Source organism: Acartia tonsa, chromosome 15 (assembly GCF_053477335.1).
Source record: "Acartia tonsa isolate MP-2025a chromosome 15, ASM5347733v1, whole genome shotgun sequence".
Classification (NCBI taxonomy): Eukaryota; Metazoa; Arthropoda; class Copepoda; order Calanoida; family Acartiidae; genus Acartia; species Acartia tonsa.
In genome coordinates this window covers 19,413,089-19,433,311 of record NC_137274.1, presented here as the reverse complement: position 1 = coordinate 19,433,311, position 20,223 = coordinate 19,413,089, and the positions used below count along the sequence as shown (strand labels likewise).

At 33.8% G+C, this 20,223-nt stretch overlaps 2 protein-coding genes and 2 long non-coding RNA genes across 8 annotated transcripts in view; 2 read left to right on the top strand and 2 right to left on the bottom strand.

Annotated features, from left to right (window-relative positions):
• Positions 1 to 18,713, bottom strand: part of LOC145307205 (uncharacterized) — a 26,518-nt gene extending 7,805 nt beyond the window's left edge. The window contains exon 1 of the long non-coding RNA XR_013875345.1: positions 18,682 to 18,713. This is a non-coding gene — a long non-coding RNA (uncharacterized LOC145307205). The remainder of the gene's footprint in view (positions 1 to 18,681) is intronic.
• LOC145307199 (uncharacterized) overlaps positions 1 to 20,223 on the bottom strand; it is a 184,246-nt gene that overhangs the window by 90,751 nt on the left and 73,272 nt on the right. The gene's annotated exons all lie outside the window — the stretch shown is intronic.
• On the top strand, positions 6,049 to 7,434 carry LOC145307519 (uncharacterized). The gene is made up of 4 exons (XM_080149975.1): positions 6,049 to 6,113; positions 6,507 to 6,670; positions 7,135 to 7,235; positions 7,423 to 7,434. Exons 1-4 carry the CDS (start codon positions 6,067 to 6,069, stop codon positions 7,432 to 7,434), a joined length of 324 nt encoding a protein of 107 aa, XP_080006101.1. The 5' UTR covers positions 6,049 to 6,066.
• LOC145307679 (uncharacterized) lies at positions 7,551 to 8,778 on the top strand. The gene is made up of 2 exons (XR_013875565.1): positions 7,551 to 7,650; positions 8,472 to 8,778. It is a non-coding gene; the product is annotated as an uncharacterized LOC145307679 (long non-coding RNA).

Below are 20,223 nucleotides of genomic sequence, written 5' to 3'. Positions count from 1 at the left end.
GAAAGAGGAGAGAGAGAGAGAGTATCAATTTTATAATTTATAAGAGAGAGAGGAGAGATAGATAGATAGAGAGAAAGATAAATTGATAGATCCATTTTAGAGAGAAATGGCAAGAGAAATGGTTTTAACTCTGTACCAAACCGCGTCACACTAAAGAGAGAGAGATAGATAGATAGATATAGAGATAGACAGATATATATATATATATATATAAAGATAGATGGATATACATATAGATAGATATACATATACATCAATTTATCATCCATTGTCTTATCCCTTTAGATCCCTGTTAAAGGGGGTTTAATACAACAAAATAGGATTTTTTAGAAGCTAGTTGCGTAAGAGTCCAGGAATTAAAGGGATAAGACAATGGCCAATAAATTTATATACATCCCCAATGATAATACACAAAATTACCCCTACTGCAGATTACAATTAGTGGTTGAAACGTTTAGACACTCAGCTTAATGAAATAACCAAATGAAAATTTTATTAAAGTTCCCAAAGTTGCTAAGCCAACGAAGAAGAAAATATGATTATAAAACTTTGGGGACTAGTGTAATAAACAGCCCGTTGTCCCCTCCCTCATATACACAGGGAGAGATTAATGGACAATAAATTAATCCAAGTACAATTCTAGACGTGAATGGATTTTGGTTTTCATTGGTTAATACTTAACAGGGAGGGAGAGGACATTGGGCTGTTAATTACACTAGTCCCCAAAGTTTTATGATAACGATTTCATATTCGTTGGCTGAACACCTCTGAGGCTTTTAATTTTGATTGGTTAGTTCATTGAGTTTCAACGTTTCAACCACTAATTGTAATCTAAAGAAGGAGTAATTTGAGTATCATCATTGGGGATGCTCTTAAATCTGTAAGTTATTGTTTTATCCCTTAAGATCCCTACTCAACTGTAATAAACAACAATAGGTCAGCTGAATTTGAGTTTCCGATTGTGTACATAGCACCCTCATCCTATCGGAATATTTACTGCTAGCTAAAAAAGTTTCAAACTTAAAAAAATCAAAATTTGAAAAAGTAAAATTTTTAATGTATAATTATCTTATACATTATATCACTTTTCCCTTTGCGATAGTTGGGTTATCTGTTGTACAACTTCGGAAATTAGGGAAGAAATGGGCAATCAATTTTCAGTTGAATCAACAAAATCAAAATGTTCTTCCAATGGATATAGTATATACGTGGATATTATGACAGGGGAAAAATTGTTTTTTTTTGTGGTTGACAATTCAGCTTACTATTTCCCCAGTCATTTATTGATCAGTTCGTTTCTCCAGCGGAAGGGGATATTGTTGTTTTAGCCAGCTAAAAGGTTCACTTTTTTAGAGTACATAATAATCTGGTGTAAGATCCAAGTAATAATAAATCCATTATTCTTCAAAAAATAATACTCGCAGCTGGCTAAAATGACAATTCCCTCTAATCAACCCGCTGTACTTCATCCCCTCCCCTCCTACTTGATGAACAAACTAACCATAAATGAGGTCCATATTAGCAAGCTAAATTCATGACAAATTTTCCCCTGTCAACATATCCACGTATATACTATATCCATTGGTACCATATTCGTAAGTCTTTAACGAAGCTCTTTTTTATTTAGGGTCGGTCCATCCGTCCTTATCTTATCGTTAATTTTACCATGTTAGAATTGTCATATCGATTAAAAACTTTGCATAATGATTCCTCTACGATTTAGAAAGAGTAGCAACTGTATAACCATAAAGACCATTAAAATTTTTTTGTATGATATAATTATCCTATTGTTTGTCCTCTCCGACGTTTGTCCCAAAAATCCTGCGTTTGTCCACTCCGACGTTTGTCCTACTCCTGCGTTTGTCCCACTCCCACGTTTTGGACTCCTGCGTTTGTCCACTCCGATGTTTTCCACTCCTACGTTTGGGACTCCTACGTTTGGCGTAGAACCTAATAAATGTGTTGTTAATGTTCGATAATTGAATTTTTTAAGCTTCGCTTTTATGGATGTTGTCATCCTTGTTGTTTTTATGAGAAGTCTTTTAAATTAATTTTTTGATCCCAAAAAGTTATGCAAAAAAAATTAGAAGAGTTTCTTTTTCCAATTGGAAGATTTTAAAATATATATAAACAAATGAAAATTTATAAAACTTTTATTAATTCCTAGACAAAAAGTTAAAAGCCACATATTTCTATAAAAAAGATGACAACATCCATAAAAGCGAGGCTCTAAAATCAGAACGTAGCAAATGAAAAAGTATTTCTTTTAAGCTTTGAGAAATTTTGACATAAGCTGGATCTTTAAACATTATGTAAAAAGCAAATGATAGTTATTTCTTTCATCGTATTATAAGCGGCTTTCCGCGGCTGGATATATAGAATGTACAATTATGAGATTAAAACTAGTTTTTTTAGCCCCTTGGTGCCAAAGGTTTTAATCTTATGATTGTACATTTTTATGTTCGTAGAAAGCTGGATATAATACGATGCTAGACATAGTTTTTTCGTATGGATGAGAACCGGTTCCTATCCACCAGATTTGAATGAATACGAGAAAAGATATAATCAAGTCAAAATTAATCGATGGACATAGAATATTGACAGGGGAAATTTGTCGTCAATTTAGTTTGCTATTTCCCCAGTTATTTATTGGTTAGTTCTATCATTCAGTAGGAGGGTAAAGGTATCGGGTTAAGGAGGGTGGATGCAGGTGTCGCTATTTAGCCAGCTGAAAGCATCACTTTATTAGAGTACGTAAATAACTGGTGCAACATCCAAGCTATAATATATCGAAATATTTTAAAATACTGTTTATTTTTAAATATTTTGTAAGATTGGTCGTAAGCCTGTACAGGACAAGGATGACAACATCCATAAAAGCGAAGCTCTGAAATGGAGGGACAAACGAACATTAACACTTGTAGAGTGTCACAACTGAATAATATTAATATTAATGCACATGTCTATAAAAATTTAAAAGTGTTGCAAAATTAATTAAATACATGTTGCTGTTTAAAGATATACTGACGTTTTTAGGACTTGATTATAGAGATGTTTTTGCTAATAACATTATACCTTGTTGTAATAGGAACCAGTATACAAAAAAACAGATGAATCACAATTTTAACAAACAAAAATTTGTTGTTAAAAAAGTAAAAAAAAATCAGTTTGTTTTAAATGGACGTACGAGCTTTCTGGTAACAATTATAGAGGCTGCGCTTTTTAAGTCATACCTAACTATTATAGGAATCAGCATGCAAAGTTTGAAATCAATAGGGCAATTTTAACTTGTTTAAAGAAAAGAGCTAACTGTAACGGACGGACGACTGACGACCCTTATTATAGAAAATCTTTGCTTTTAATAAAGACTAAAACCTGTCCCATTTACAAGATCTCAAAGAAAAAAAACAGAAATGACTAACTTAGGGATCTAAAGGGATAAGACAATGGCCGATAAATTAATATACTAACCCAAACTATGATACATAAAATTACCCCATCTGTAGATTACAATTAGCAGTTGAAACGTTTGAACACTCAATCAAAATTTAATAAAAGTCCCCAAGGTTGTTGAAAACGTTATTATAAAACTTTGGGGACTAGTGTAATAAACAGCCCAATGTCCACTTCCTCACTACTTTAAAGTGGACTTTTCTTCAAATAACTACTTTTTAAATAATTTTCACAAAAAATTGGCTTAAAAAATAATAAACTACATCACTCCATTATTAAGCTCACGTAAAAATATTCTCAAATACATTTCTGTAAAAGTTTTAAACTTCAAAAATTACATTACCCAAAAAAGTCGTGGAAAGCTTCAAACATAGCTGTTACTTTAATGAAAAAAGTATCTCAAAAACGGCTTTCATATGACATACAGGATTTTTATAGTACTATTTATCCTTAAATATATTTTTTTTTACTTTAATAGGTAAATTTTTTTTATTCAGAACGTAAAAATAGGTTTTTTTGTAAATTGAGAAAACCCATAAAAAATTGTAAAATATATTTGTCCTTAAAATTCATTTTTTGGCCAGGTGCCAAGATTTGAGTCTGGTCCTTAAAAAGTTGCACAAAATTGTTAACAAACAAGAAACGATGAATACGACAATTGATGATAAATTTAATGTACGACCCCAATTATGAAAAACAAAATTAATTAAATGTATATTAGTAATATATTAATTTGTAAAGTTTGTCACTTTTGTTAATTAACCAACTGAGTAAAATTTGACAAAGTATTCAATTTTTTTTCAGCTACCAAAAATAAAAATGTAACTTAAAAACTTTGGGTACTAGTGTAATTAGTAATTTATTGTCCTACATAGAGAGAGACTTATTAATTTTTTGATTTCCTGAGACAATAGGATGCAATAAGAGTTATTATCATGAGCAAGGACAAGGAAGTCCAAGAGGGTGGGTAAAATTTAACTTACCTTAGGGGTGCCTACGGCACCCCCAACCATTTAGGAGGGGGTATTTACCCCCTTAAATAAATAATCTCTAACAAAAAAAAATTTGGCATGCTTCGCGCATATTTTTACTACTAAATATTTAATAGTATTTAAATTACCCTCCAAAAAAATTTTATCCAAAGGGTAAATTTTAAGGTGGTTACAAAAATTTACCCCTGCCAACAGATTTCAGGGGGGGTGATTACCCCCCTCAAGCAAATTTTACCTTCCGGGTATAAATTATGGGGGAGGGTAAAAAAAATGTGCAGTGCGCTTCATGTGCCATTTTACACCCCCCTTAAAAAAATTTTACCCCCTCCCCCAAATAAAAAAGCTTGGAAGCCCCTGAGCAAGGACGTACAAGCTTTTGGGTTTGGAAGGGGATGGTAAAAAGTTAAAAATATAATTTTTTTTTGGGGGGGGGGATAAAAACTAAAAATCTAAAATTTTGGGGGGGAGGAATAATCACCCCTTTAATCTTCCCCCCCCCCCATTGGATGTCCCTGATTATGATGTCCTTTACCTTATGTAAGTCAGTCTGTTTGTCTATTAAGCTTTGTGGTACATTTTCAGCATATTTTCTTAGCTGTCATTAAAGATATATGGCTTCATTTTATACTTATAAGAACAGGATGTGTGTTTGTCTGTGTGTCTAATATTAATTTTATTAGAATATTGTATGAAAACTAACAGCTAAGCTACATCTGAAACTTTTCCTCCTTGTTTTAAAAAAAAGTAAAAATATAATTTAACCTTTGTTTTTAATGCGAAGCAAAGATAAGAATGTTATTTGAAAATAAGGACAAGGACATTTTTGTACAATGCACAGCAAAATTAATTGGGTACAAAAATTGTGTTAACAGAAAAAGAATTATGAACTTGATGTTGTTTAACTCAAAAAGCAAAATTTTGATAGACCCCCTGACTGTTGCTCAACATGTAGTGCATCTGCTTGTTATCTGGTAGGTGATAGGTTTAAATTATCTGGTAAGTGTTAGGTTTAAATCTCACCCCAATACCACATCATAACTAAAGACGTTAAAACTGGTTTCTATTGCTGCTATGTCAGGTGTGTGACATAAATATTTAGAGTAGGGAGAATGCCTTGAACCAAAAACAGGTGCAACTCAGTACCATACACAGTTAGGACTTTTCAGACATAGGTCATACAATCAAAGGTTTGAATGTCAGTTGGATCTTACTTAAACTAATATCCACTAGTGGGCCTAAGAGTATTGCATCCCAAAAAAGGCAGATATTGCCCTTGGGTTCCTTGGAAACCACACCACAGTAGGGTAATAGATAACTTTGATCGGTGACCACAACCACTAAAGATGGAAAAAAAGAGGGTGGCACTTTTGAATTCAGAGTAATTTACTATTATAGAGAAAAAATATAGATGATGACATGTTCAGTGCCTGTACATTTATATTTATAAAGAGAGAATATACTGCAGGCATAGAAATATTTTTGCATGTGTTTTTACTTATCTGTAGACGTGCATGTTTATTATCATAAGACAGGAAAAGAGGAAAAGAGGAAAAGAGCTGTAAACTTTGATAAGTAATAACTAATCATATACAGAAGTCAGTGCTCTACAAACAGCCAAAGCATGAACCTAACTGTAATACTTTTCTTCCTGTTATTAGAAAGTGCAAGGTACTAAATATATCTTCATATACTAGTGGCCACAAAATAAGTACATTTGGCTGTTTGACATTAGGACAACTAAGTGTAGGGCTTCTAAATTCTTTAATAACATTTCTCGTATTCATTCAAATCCGGTGGATAGGAACCGGTTCTCATTCATACGAAAAAACTATGTCTAGCATCGTATTATATCCAGTTTTCTACGAATATAGAAATGTACAATCATAAGATTAAAACCAGTTTTTTTAGCCGGTGCCTCCGGCACCCTGGGGCTAAAAACTAGTTTTAATCTTATAATTGTACCTTCTATATCCGCGGAAAGCCATTTATAATACGATACGAGAAATAACTATTATAATATCTTCATTTATCTATAATATCTATATTATTTATAATTTCTAGTTCTGATGAAACTTGCGAGGACTGTAAAAATTTTATTGGACTAATGCAAGATAGCTACATGACAGAATCCTTTGTCCAGTACCAGACTACTTTTCTTATTTCTTCTCTTTGTCAAGATGACATGGTATGTGAGGATGCTGTACAAACATACTGGCCAGGATCTGGTATAAGTTATATTTATTGTTTGTGTGTGTGTGTAGCCATTATTTCTTAGTGTTTATACTAGAGCTATCAAGATTCATGCTCAAGTACATTAAACCTTGACCCGCTCTCTGAAGGGAGCTACTCTTTATTAACTTACCCTTGTAGATTATGGCAGGTGTCCCAAATTAAGTCACTGAAATGAATGACACTCTCCACAGAGGAGCTTGGGATAAGTTATATTTAATCTCTTTTATCTCTTAGACACTGTAAAGTCCTAAGTAGAACCAGATTAAACATCCTTTGTCTGGAGGTTTTAACTGTTCTTGGTATTGAATTCATGTGTATTTAAGTCAATATAGAGGCAATGCTCAGAAATTTTCCATAAAAAAAATTTTTATTAAACTAGTTTAGATAACATTACATGTATTTCTTTACTACCCAACAATTGTTGTTATGAGTTTTAGATATTGTTTTTTTATTTTAGCTAAAGCATTGTATCCTGTATATCTTGATGAGAATCGTGTCTGTAGTAACATTGGAGTTTGCGAGAACACAATATTTGAGGATAGAATAGAAAATCTTAAAGTATATTCTTATAAAAATTTAAGTTTTTATACTACTTTTTACACAAGGGCTTTATTAATAACTTATGCATATTTGAAAGCAATATAACCTCATCAAAGTCTGTATTTTATGGTAGTATTTCAAAAAATATTTTCATTTGTGAACAAATTCTTCTTGATAGTCATATAAAATCAAAATCATGAATAAGCCCTTCCTTTGACTATACATTGAAACAATAATAAAAATAACTTCATAATTATTCTATAATCTCAAGAATTATTTCAAAATTTAAAATTTACAATATTGCTCATTTTGTATTATCTATCAAAATTAGAATTCTGAAGCTACCTGTGAAGATTGTGTATCTTGGGTTGAGGAATTATCTGCTAATATGAGGAAGGAAGATACTATTGCAGATGTTAAAGCCTTTTTGATGGTAACTTTATATTAACGTTCTTAATATTAGGATGTTTCAAAATTAGCTTAACACATCTGTGTCTGTTTGTCCTCCAGGTCTTTCTTGGTGAGATAAAATGTGATAATCTTGTCTGCTTTTTAAGGTGGCTAGATGAAAGAAATTAGACAATGATTTCCCTTCAGAATTTTACTTAGGAAAAAAATATAACTCTAGCAAGGGATAAAATCTTAAACCTGTTAAATTACCTCATGGGGGTGAGGTGATGCTTTCGAATCTGAGGTGTTTTTTAAAAAAAGAATGCCACCTTTGTTGACATTTTTAAGACATACAACAACAAAAATTTCATGGCATTTACGCTTAAACTAAAAAATGATGACATTAAATAATTTATTAATCAATAATAATAATAATAAATAATCAAGGGAAACACATTCCCAAGCTACCAAAAGGTGAGATAGCAAGGTAGAGGGGCCTAATTATTATTATTATTATTATAGATTAATAAACTATTGAATGTGGTTGTTTTTTAGATTAAGCATAAATGCAGCGAAATCTGTTTTGATGTATGTTTGGTAACTTAATGTCACTGATTGATTGAATGAAGACAACAGAAATGATTGATTGAATTTAGCCTACAGAAATGGATATAAAACTTCACCTCTAGTCCTTTTACCACCTTCTTGAACATACACCGCTTCTGGAAGGGCATCTTAGCATGTGTCTACTATACCCTTATATGGTGTTATATGGTCTTATCATTCTTTTAAAACATTTCTTATGACTATAGAAAATTTAGTTTAATTGATTTTGAATACATTATTTTCATTATTATATTTCAGGGAGATGGATATTGCAGCAGTCATGAGAATAGTGTTAACAAAGAAGACCCTTTAGATTGCATTACATTTGTACAGGAATTTGTTGACAAAATCTTTGAAACCTTTGCAGATAGATTAGTTGAGAGTTCTCTTGTAGTGTGCACTGATTTTGGGGATTATTGTGAACTCTAAAGAAATTAGATTAGATACTCTCTTGATCAGACCATTCAATCCAAATACACTTTAAGCTGGACTTCAGAGCCATTCCTTACCTATATTATTCTGTTAGTCAGAGCTGTTGATCTTTTAGAGACCTGCTGCAGCTATGAGTATGTAATTACCCCCCCCCCAAAATGGTTTTGGGGGGGTAAATACCCCCCCCAAAATCGTTGGGGGTGCCTACAGCACCCCCAAGGAGAGGGTAATTTTTTTTTGTGGGGCCGTAGGCACCCCCAAAATCGTTTGGGGGTGCCAAATGGCCCATTACCCCCCCCCCCCCCCCCCTTCGACGTCTATGGTTCATGGTTCAACTTCCAACAGAGACACATCCTGATAAGAATTCAAATCATTCTTTAAGAAAACTATTGATCATGTTCATTTGTGTAAGTGCCAACACCTGATATCTTTCATTTCAATATTTGTACAGCTGTCTATTATACCATACAATAAATATATATTCAATATAGGAAATGTTATTTTATATGTATATAACTACCATGTATTTTTTTCTGCTACTCTAGAACCAATTTGAAAAATGTCAAATTTTTCTGTCCATCCGTCGGTCAGTCAGTCCATAACGCTATGGGGGAAACATGATTTTGTCAGCTCCCTATTCAAGTTCGACAGCTGAAATTTTAGTGAAGATTCCTATGACATATGCCCATATTTTCACCAAGTTGTATTGAGATTTGTATATTAATTAGGGTGCTAAATCAATTCCCATGTTTTTAGGTTTTTCATGATTTTCTTCATTTATATTCATTATTGATGATTGAAATTATCAGGGATTAAATTTGCTCATATTATACATATTTCCATCAAGTTTCATCAAGATTTGTCCATTAATTGCAGTGCTAGATCGATTCCTTGACTTTTAAGATTGCGTGATTTTAAAGGTTTTGTGGTTTCTTATTTTATCAAGGGTAATGTTATTGTATGTCACTGCTGTATAGTAAATTTTTTCCAGATATTTAAAAATCATCTTACAATGTCATAAAAATGAGGGATTATCCATTTCACTTCTATTATCATCTCCCTCATTTTTATGACGTCACATGGCTGATTTTTGTACAGAACGGCTCATTTATTGAGAAAATTCAAGCAAACATAATAAAATTTTGCACCTAATTTTCTTTGTTAAGTAAGTGATATAAGCCAGCTGCAAAGACCATTTAATTAGAGTAGACGAAAATATGGTACAACATCCAAGTTATAATATATCGATTATGCGCTCTTCTATTTTCTGATTTTTAAACCTCCGCTTTCAACGATATTGTTATCCATGTTAAGAAAAAAACATTAAAAGATTTTTTGCAAATAAAATCAATTTTAAGTATCGGGCCTCGCTTACGTTTCTAAGTAACGTGAATTTAGATTATTCAACACTCGCTTTACTAACTATAGCAAAAATATATTTATTTCAATAAAATAGTTAAATAATTTTACACAATAAAAATGTCATTATATATTACAAAAAATAATACAAAATTTATAAAAAAAAAAAATAAGGATGACAACATCCATAAGTAGAGAAGCACAAAAATTGGAAAAACGAACTTAGGCCACAGGGGTTAACAAAACAGGTTTCATATTACAATTTTTCATTAAAACATCTACGTAAAGCTGTCTATAATACAATGTGATAATAGTTATTTCTCGCATCGTATCATAAACAGCTTTCCGTGGATATAAAAATGTACAATTATAAGATTAAAACAGTTTTTTTTAGCCCCGAGATGCTTGTACATTTTTATATTCGTAGAAAACTGGATATAATGCGATACGTGGATTTTTTTCCTATTAGTTATGCGGATTTTTTATAATTATTTTTTTTAAATGGTAATAAACATGTCCTAAATTTTGTGATTAAAAAAAATAGCCAGTCGGTGCTTTTAGTAAGTAGTAGATGTAAAATGATCCATAGAATTTAGATATGCAATCGGGTTTTTGAAATAATTTAAGTTGTTTTAATTAAGTTGTTTTTAGGGTACTAAAACGCTACAAAAAAAGGAGAAAATTGCCATTGTGAACAAAAATAGTAAGATCTTTAATTTGACACCTTACTTTTTGAATTCTGTTGAGTAATTATTGAAAAAATCTATTTTGTTGTGATTCAAAACTTTGAACTTTGGGAGCTCGTCACGAATGGGTTAAAGAAAAATCACTAAAATTAGGACACGTTCTTGTACAAACATATCAAAGGAGTAATAAAATTTTACATGTGGCACACAAAGTTAATTATAGAGTAGCTTCGCTACTAACATAATAATAATAATAATAAAATATACTATTTTTTACATCATACAATAAAAATGAGTATTTATGTTGACAACCTACTGGGATCTGTCTGTCTGTGTGTACCGAAGGATCTCGCTAACTGCTCTTACTATAGTTGAAGGGTCAGGTAGTCGGTTCTGCCCTGTTTAGCCTGGAAAAAAACAAGATTAATTATTATAAAAATATACTAGGGATCTAAAGGGATAAGACAATGGCCGTTAAATTGCTGCACATCCCCAATGATGATACACAAAATTTCCCCCTCCTGTAGATTGAAATTAGTGCTTGAAATGTTTGAACACTTAACTTAATGAATCAACCAATCAAAATTCATTATAGTCCCCAAAGTTGTTAAGCCAACGAGTAAGAAAATGTTATTACAAAACTTTGGGGACTAGTGAAATAAACAGGCTAATGTCCCCTATCTATCTGAAATGTACTGTCCTTCGTGTACAGGCTTACAAAAACTTAAAGAATGCAGTTTTATAATAACGTTTTCTTATTTGTAGGCTTAACAACCTTGGGGACTTTTATTGACTTTAAATTAGTTGGTTCATTTAGTTGAGTGACCAAACATTTCAACCACTAATTGTAATCTACAGAAGAGATAAATTTGTGTATCGTCATTGGGGATGTACATCAAGTTATTTGCCATTGTCTTATCCCTTTAGATCCCTGCATAGAACGTCTGGATTGGCTTAAAAATTTAGAAATACAAAAATCTATAAAGGCAGACATACTCTCTGTCTGTCTAAAAAGATGGCAGTACACGCCATACCCCTCTGGATCATATCATATTATATCATATCTATCTATCTATCTATCTATCTATCTATCTACCTGTATAACTGAATGTTTCTCTGAACAGATCTTGAGATATGGCAGACCAGCTGCAAATACTATAAAACCCTGAAAAAATAAAATGTAGGTATATGTATGAATGAATAATTTAGGACATTTTTATCTGAGACCAAAGCGCGGGAACTTGCACATCATTTTTGTAGTGTAATACACCTTTGGACATAAATTTAACATAAATAAAGTTAACATAAATTTTTATCGTTCTACTACTGTTTTTAATTTAAAACACACAACCTTTACAGATTTTACCCGCAACCTACTTTTATTTTAAGTCTAAAAACCGTGTATCAGGCATGTAAAATCATATACAAGTTCCCGCGCTTTGGTCTCAGATAAAAATGTCAAATATCGAACCACCCTAGTATGTATATATACAATTTCCAATTTTGGCTCTCAAGAACGTCCTAGCTTTTTTAGTAGCGAAGCTACTCTACAATTCACAATGTCCGTCTGTCCGTCCGTCCGTAATTAATGAATTGGGGGAAACGTGATTTTCTCGGCTCATATAAAAGATAGAGAGCTGAAATTTTTTGACAACATTCCCATTATTTAGGAGCACAATTAACTCTTAAACACCAATAGCGGTCGGACTGCTTTTTAGCAGGTTTTAGACTATTTTTATATTTTCCAAATTTTACCCATATCTTTAGTGTTTATGGTCCGATTTTCAAAATTTTTGAGTTAAAGATATCAAAAATAAATTTCCTGTCGTTTGAAGAAAACAACAATGATGGTCAGACTGCCTTTTTGCAGGTTTTTGGCTATTTTTATATTTTCAGATTTTCCCCCATATCTTTGGTGTTTATGGCCCGATTTTCAAAATTTTTGAGTTAAAGATATCAAAATTAAATTTCCTGTCGTTTGAAGAAAACAACAATGATGGTCAGACTGCCTTTTTGCAGGTTTTTGGCTATTTTTATATTTTTCAGATATTCCCCCATATCTTTGGTGTTTATGGTCCAATTTTCAAAAAGTTTTCAGTTAAAGATATCAAAATTAAATTTCCTGTCGTTTGAAGAAAACAACAATGATGGTCAGACTGCCTTTTTGCAGGATTTAGGCTATTTTTATATTTTTCAGATTTTCCCCCATATCTTTGGTGTTTATGGTCCAATTTTCAAAAAGTTTTCAGTTAAAGATATTAAAATCAAATTTCTGGCGTTTTAAGAAAAGAAACAATGGCAGCCAAACTGCCTTTTAGCAGGTTTCTTGGCTATTTTTATATGTTTGACATATTTCCCCATATCTTTTTTAAATTCTAAAACTTTTTTGCATTAACAGTTTTAAAATATTTTTCCCATTGATATGTGCATCTAGTATGTAATTTACTTTAACCGTCTTCATCATACAAAATAAAACAAGGTTTCGTGTTTATTTTCTCCAATAAATCTATTCTTGACTTTAATAAATACACTTTAAATCTACTTATACCTATCCACAATTTTTTGTGCTTCGCTACTTATGGATGTTGTCATCCTTGTTTTATTTGGAGACGGGGGGGGGGGTGTAAAAAAATAATTAAAAAGTGCCGTAGGCAGCACCCTCAAATTCATTTAGAGGAGGACGTAATCTTTATATCATATAGGCAATGACGTCAAATCTTTTTTTATTGGAGGATGGTGGGGGGGGGGGGGGTAGATATACCACACTTTTCTGGGATCTTGTTGAGTCAAGTATCAACTGTTGGGAATATCAATGGATGACTCCATGCAAAATTTGAGCCGGATCCGGCCAAAACCGGCCGTGAATTTTCTGAAAAACCGGTTTTTTCCGGTTTTTAAGGGGTATCTGTAAATCGATTCAGCTGGAGCAAAACCGGTTGGAGGTACAAAAAATTGTACTTTACATGAAATTTAGCCAATGCAATTGCCTACAAAAATGTACTTCATCATAAACTTGATTGGACAACTCTTTCTCCTCCTAAATGTCCATTAAAACCTCGGAAACGGCAAAAATCGCCAAAAATCACGCCTTCGGCGACGAATAACGGCTAATCGGTCAGCCGGAGGCGAATGAAACATAAATAAAGAAATGTCCGCCTCAAAAAGTTGTTCAATATCAAAGAGATGCTTGAAGTCTCTAAAACGACTCCTTCCCCTCCTTTAAGGGGATAAACTGAAAAAACGTGATTTTCAAAAGTATGCCCACTTCGTGGGTGTGGGGGGCACTGAACCCGTCACCCCAGGGTCACCAAATATAAAGTCTAGGCGGCCCACCATAGGCGTCCAAGGGGGGGGGTAATGGGCCATTTGGCACCCCCAAACGATTTTGGGGGTGCCGTAGGCACCCCCAAAATTTTTTGAACAATACCCCCCCCAAAAAAAAATTACCCCTACCTTGGGGGTGCCGTAGGCACCCCCAACGATTTTGGGGGGGTAATTACCCCCCCCAAAATAAATGTTCTTTAAAAAAATTTTTTTTGGGGGGGTATTTACCCCCCCCCCCCAAATTGAATGTTCTTAAAAAAAAATTTTACTGAAAATTTTTTTTTGGGGGGGGGGATCTATGATGTAATTGTAAAGCACTGAAGATTCCATAAAATAGATACCTAACTAAATTAAATATTTCATTAAATAATGAAAAAGAATTTCTATAGGCGATTTCTTTTGGGAGGATGTCAAAACTAGTTATAAAACTTACCAGGACCTATAAGACGCTTCACTTTAAAGTATAATCATATTGGTTCATTGGTTAGTGAGTTAATTATTGTATTTTTATGTTCTAAAGAATGAGATACTACTATATATTTGAATAGTAGTGGCGCCCTTAGCATCTAAGAACTCGTGTTTTCTAAAGGGTAAAAAGGGAGGAGAAAAATAGCCTAAAACCACTCAAAGGATTGACCTATAATAGTGTGGAACCATCATGGGATCTATGTGAAGCTTTCCTAAAAAGGAGAACTCAGTATTAAAAGTAATGAAATCTGAAGCTATAGTCAAATAAACCTTACTTACTACTTTATGTTATAGGATAGTACTTATTAACTTAATAGATTAGGTAGGTGCTTTTTTTACATAATTAAATTACCCCCCCCAAAAATTTTACCCCCGGGGTAAATTAGTTTGGGGGGGGTAATTACCCCCCCCAACAGATTTGGGGGGAGTATTTACCCCCCCCAACAGACTTTAAGGGGGGTAATTACTAGGGTTGGGCCGGATATCCGGTGTGGCCGGATATCCGGCCGGATAGTTTCAATATCAGGTATCCGGATATCCGGTGTGGCCGGATATCCGGCCGGATAGTTTCAATATCTGGTATCCAGATATCCGGTGTGACCGGATATCCGGCCGGATATTTTCAATATCCGGTATCCGGCCGGATATCCGGCCAAACCGGATATCCGGCCCAACCCTAGTAATTACCCCCCCCAATCAAATTTTACCCCCGGGGTAAAAATTTTGGGGGGGGTAAAAAAAAATTTCGCCATTTTACCCCCCCCAAACACGAATTACCCCCCCCCTAAAATTTTTTACCCCCCCCAAAAAAAAAAGCTTGGACGCCCCTGCGGCCCACAATGCTGAATTTTCACCAAGTGAAAGTCTTGTGTCATTATCTCTTATGAGAAAAAAGTTATTAATTAATTAAAATTTCAAATTGTGATTTTTTGATGAATTTCTTTGATGAAATGACAGGCCAGTAAATTTTTAGGCCATTTTTTGTGGTTTTTGGGCCGTCACGCCCAAACGGTTTGAGATAATCTCACGGGACTTTTTGCCCGACCTAAGTCTGGTTATTTGTGAGGTCTAAGAAAAAAAAATCCCGGATTGGATGAAGCACACCGTCGCTGTGCGCCGTCAAAAATCGCTGGTTGGCTCATTTTGCCCCCTCAAACCCTCACCTCGTGCCATTTTTCTGTGTAAAGATTATAATTATAATCTTTTGCATAAGTCTGATTTTTTTTCCTAGGCCTCACAAATAACCAGACTTAGGTTGGGCAAAAGGTCCCGTGAGATTATATCAAACCGTTTGGACGTGACAGCCCAAAAACCGCAAAAAATGGCCTAAAAATTGACCAGCCTGTCATTTCATCAAAGAAATCCATCAAAAAATCACAATTTGAAATTTTAATTAATTAATAACTTTTTTCTCATAAGAGATAATGACACAAGACTTTCACTTGGTGAAAATTCAGCATTGTGGGCCTCCTAGACTTTATATTTGGTGACCCTGGGGTGACGGGTTCAGTGCCCCCCACACCTACGAAGTGGGCATACTTTTGAAAATCACGTTTTTTCAGTTTATCCCCTTAAAGGAGGGGAAGGAGTCGTTTTAGAGACTTCAAGCATCTCTTTGACATTGAACAACTTTTTGAGGCGGACATTTCTTTATTTATGTTTCATTCGCCTCCGGCTGGCCGCTTAGCCGTTATTCGCCGCCGAAGGCGTGATTTTAGGCGATTTTTGCCGTTTCCGAGGTTTTAATGGACATTTAGGAGGGGAAAGAGTTGTCCAATCAAGTTGATGATAAAGTACATTTTTGTAGGCAATTGCATTGGATAAATTTCATGTGAAGTAAAATTTTTTGTATCTCCAACCGGTTTTGCTCCAGCTGAATCGATTTACAGATACCCCTTAAAAACCGGAAAAAACCGGTTTTTCATAAAATTCACGGCCGGTTTTGGCCGGATCCGGCTCAAATTTTGCATGGAGTCATCCTTTGATATTCCCAACAGTTGATACTTGACTAAACAAGATCCCAGAAAAGTGTGGTATATCTAGGGGGGGGGGGGGGGGGGGGGTTAGCCACCCACTTGGACATAACAGACAGATATAAAACATCTAAACTGATGCTAAATGAACAACAAAAAATTTTAAATTACCTTTATACAGTTTTTGAGCAAGTGTTCGACGCTGACGAGCGACATAGAGGGGGCGACACATGTCAACATCTTGGTGCCTGAAACAAGGGGATAATGTTGTTTATCATAATTGGGGATCTTTCTACATGTGACAGGGACTTTGGACTAGGGTTGCGCCGGATATCCGGCCGGGCCGGTTATCCGGCCGTATATCCGGTCATTTTCAATATCCGGCCGGTTACATGATACTGATACATGATTTTTGACGCCGTATATCCGGTTATCCGGCCGGATATCAGGTAATTTGCCGGATATCGAACGTTGGCCAGATATCCGGCCGAAACCGGATATCCGTCATTTCAAATCAACCAGATATCCGGTATCCGTTATCCGGCTTAAAAAGTATTCGGTCCAACCCTACTTTGGACACTGCTAGCTTGAAGCAAACACGACCAAGCTAATATTGCTTGATTCACTTCTACAAAATGAATTGAAAATCGAAATAAATCTTCATGTCTTAGAAAAAACTATGTCTAGCATCGTATTATAAACGGCTTTCTACGAATATAAAAATGTACAATTATAAGATTAAAACCAGTATTTTTAGCACGTGCCTTCGGCACCTCGGGGCTAAAAAACTGGTTTTAATCTTAGAATTGTACATTCTATATTCGCGGAAAGCCGTTTATAATACGACCAGTGTAATTCATATGGGGTCAAATTATTGGTGACCTCTAGGGTACTAAATCTATTGAAAATCAGAGAGAGAGAGAGAGAGAGAGGACAATGGGCTGTTTATTACACTAGTTCCCAAAATTTTTCCTATTCGTTTAACTGAACAACTTTGGGGACTTTAGTGAAATTTGATTGATTGCTTAATAAAGTTAAGTGTTTGAAAGTTTCAACCATAAATCCTAATCTAAAGAGAAGGGGTAATTTTGAGTATCATCATTTGAGGATGTAGATCAATTTATCGGCCATTGTCTTATCCCTTTAGATCCCTGAGTTTTATGATTTATTTACGGCATCGCATTATAGACAGCTTTCCGCGGACAATATGCGGTTAGTAGGGCTGGTGACCGGTTCTAATCCAGCGGATATTAAGCGGTTTTGTGTAAATAACCTTTAAGAAAGAGGAAGAACAGTTCTGTGGCATCTGATAAAACAAACAGGCCGAGCAAAACAAACCCAAGAGATTTGGCTCTGCTTTCCAACACTTGGGCAACTAAAATAGATAGATAGATAGATAGATAGATAGATAGATAGATAGATTGATAGATGGATATAGATAGATATAGATAGATATAGATAGATATAGATAGATATAGATAGATATAGATAGATATAGATAGATATAGATAGATACAGATAGATATAGATAGATATAGATAGATATAGATAGATATAGATAGATATAGATAGATATAGATAGATATAGATAGATATAAATAGATATAGATAGATATAGATATATATAGATAGATATAGATAGATATAGATAGATATAGATAGATATAGATAGATATAGATAGATATAGATAGATATAGATAGATATAGATAGATATAGATAGATATAGATAGATATAGATAGATATAGATAGATATAGATAGATATAGATAGATATAGATAGATATATATAGATATAGATAGATATAGATAGATATAGATAGATATAGATAGATATAGATAGATATAGATAGATATAGATAGATATAGATAGATATAGATAGATATAGATAGATATAGATAGATATAGATAGATATAGATAGATATAGATAGATAGATAGATAGATAGATAGATAGATAGATAGATAGATAGATAGATAGATAGATAGATAGAAAGATAGATGGATAGATGGTTTTTTTTTACAAATTTTATGGAAGATTTTTGTATATTTTTTAAATTTTGAATAGATAGTAGATAGTAGTCCCGTCGAGGTTGGGTAAAAGATGTTTCTTTCTTTCTTTGGAAGATTTTTGTACAAAAATACAGACAGACAAACTGACAGACAAACAGATAGACAAACAGACAGACAAACAGACAGACAAACAAAAATTAAAATTGATCTTTACCTAATATAATGTAGATTGTATATGTGTAAATACCAGCTGTATAAAAAATTCATAATTTTTACTAAAAGAATTAAATTGTAAATTAGTCCCAGAGATCTGAAGGGATAAGACAATGGACGATTAATTAATATACAACTCTCTCCAATGATGTCAAACAAAATTAACCCTTGAAATTTTTGGTACCCAACGTTGTTAAGCCAACGTATAGAAAAAGGTTTTTATAAAACTTTAGGGACTAGTGTAATAAACAGCCCAGTAAGCTACACTGCAATAAAAGGAGAACCGTATTGGTTCAGCGGTTAGCGAGATCCTTCGATACAGACAAACACATAGAGGTCATTTTTTAAGCGCAGCTACTCTATAGCTATGGTGTGTCCGTATGTATGTTTTATGTTAAAATTATGATTCCTAGTCCAACTGGTATACTCAAATATCGCGCCAACTCACTGAAACAAAAAAAATAAAATTAGTTCATCATATGGATCTATATTAACCCTTAACGGTCGGGGGGGGGGGAGAGGCGTTGAACACTCGCTGGCAGCTGCCAAGTACAGCTGCCACTGCCAAAATTTATGTTTTGAGATTTCTAATATAAAATTTACATAAAGATAAATATTTTGTGGAAAAAAATTGTTCTTCTAGCTTCAATGATTTGGAAAGGATCATGGAAAGAAAACGAAGTTGCCGGTTTCTCCGTTAGGGGTAAATTTTAAATGGGGGGGTAAAATGAAAAAAATTTTGGGGGTGCCTACGGCACCCCCAAAATTGTTTGGGGGGGGTAATCGCCCCATTACCTCCCCCTTGGACGTCTATGGGGGCGTTGAACACCCCCCTACCAGATAAAAGGTGCAGTAAGGGGCCCGACTGTTAAGGGTTAAGGGATAAGAAAATGTCTGATAAATTGATGTACATCCCCAATGGTGATACACAAAATTAGATTACAATTAGTGGTGGAAACGTTTGGACACTTAACTTAGTGAACCAACCAATCAAAATTCAATAAAAGAGCCAACAAATAAGAAAATTTAATTATAAACCTTTGGGGACTAGTGTAATAAACTGCAAAATGTCCCCTGCCTTCCTTTATTCTTCATATGCATAGGTTTAGTTTTATTCTGGAGGGTATCTACCTATATATTTTATTTTGGGGTTGTTTTAACCCCCCCCCCCCCCCCCTCCATAAAATAGCCCAAAACCTTCACTGATCCAATTGAAAAATTAATGATTAGGAAATAAAAGTTTAGCCGTTCAAATTGCGGATTCTGATTGTTATTTTTTATGAATTTTGTACCACTTAAAATACATTTTATTTAAAGTATTTTATTGTTTCTTAACTACAAGTAGCTTTTCATGCTTATTTTAAGTTAGGTTAGGTTAAGTAAGGGTTTAAAAATTGCCGCTGTACGGACTAAAACTTTTTATTTTTTAAAAGACCTTTAAAAATATTGCTAGAATCCGCAATTTACAATCCGAAAATCCGCAATCCGCAAAAATTAAAATCCGCAATCCATTTTTGTATGTGAAAGTTGTGGTATCCGCCTA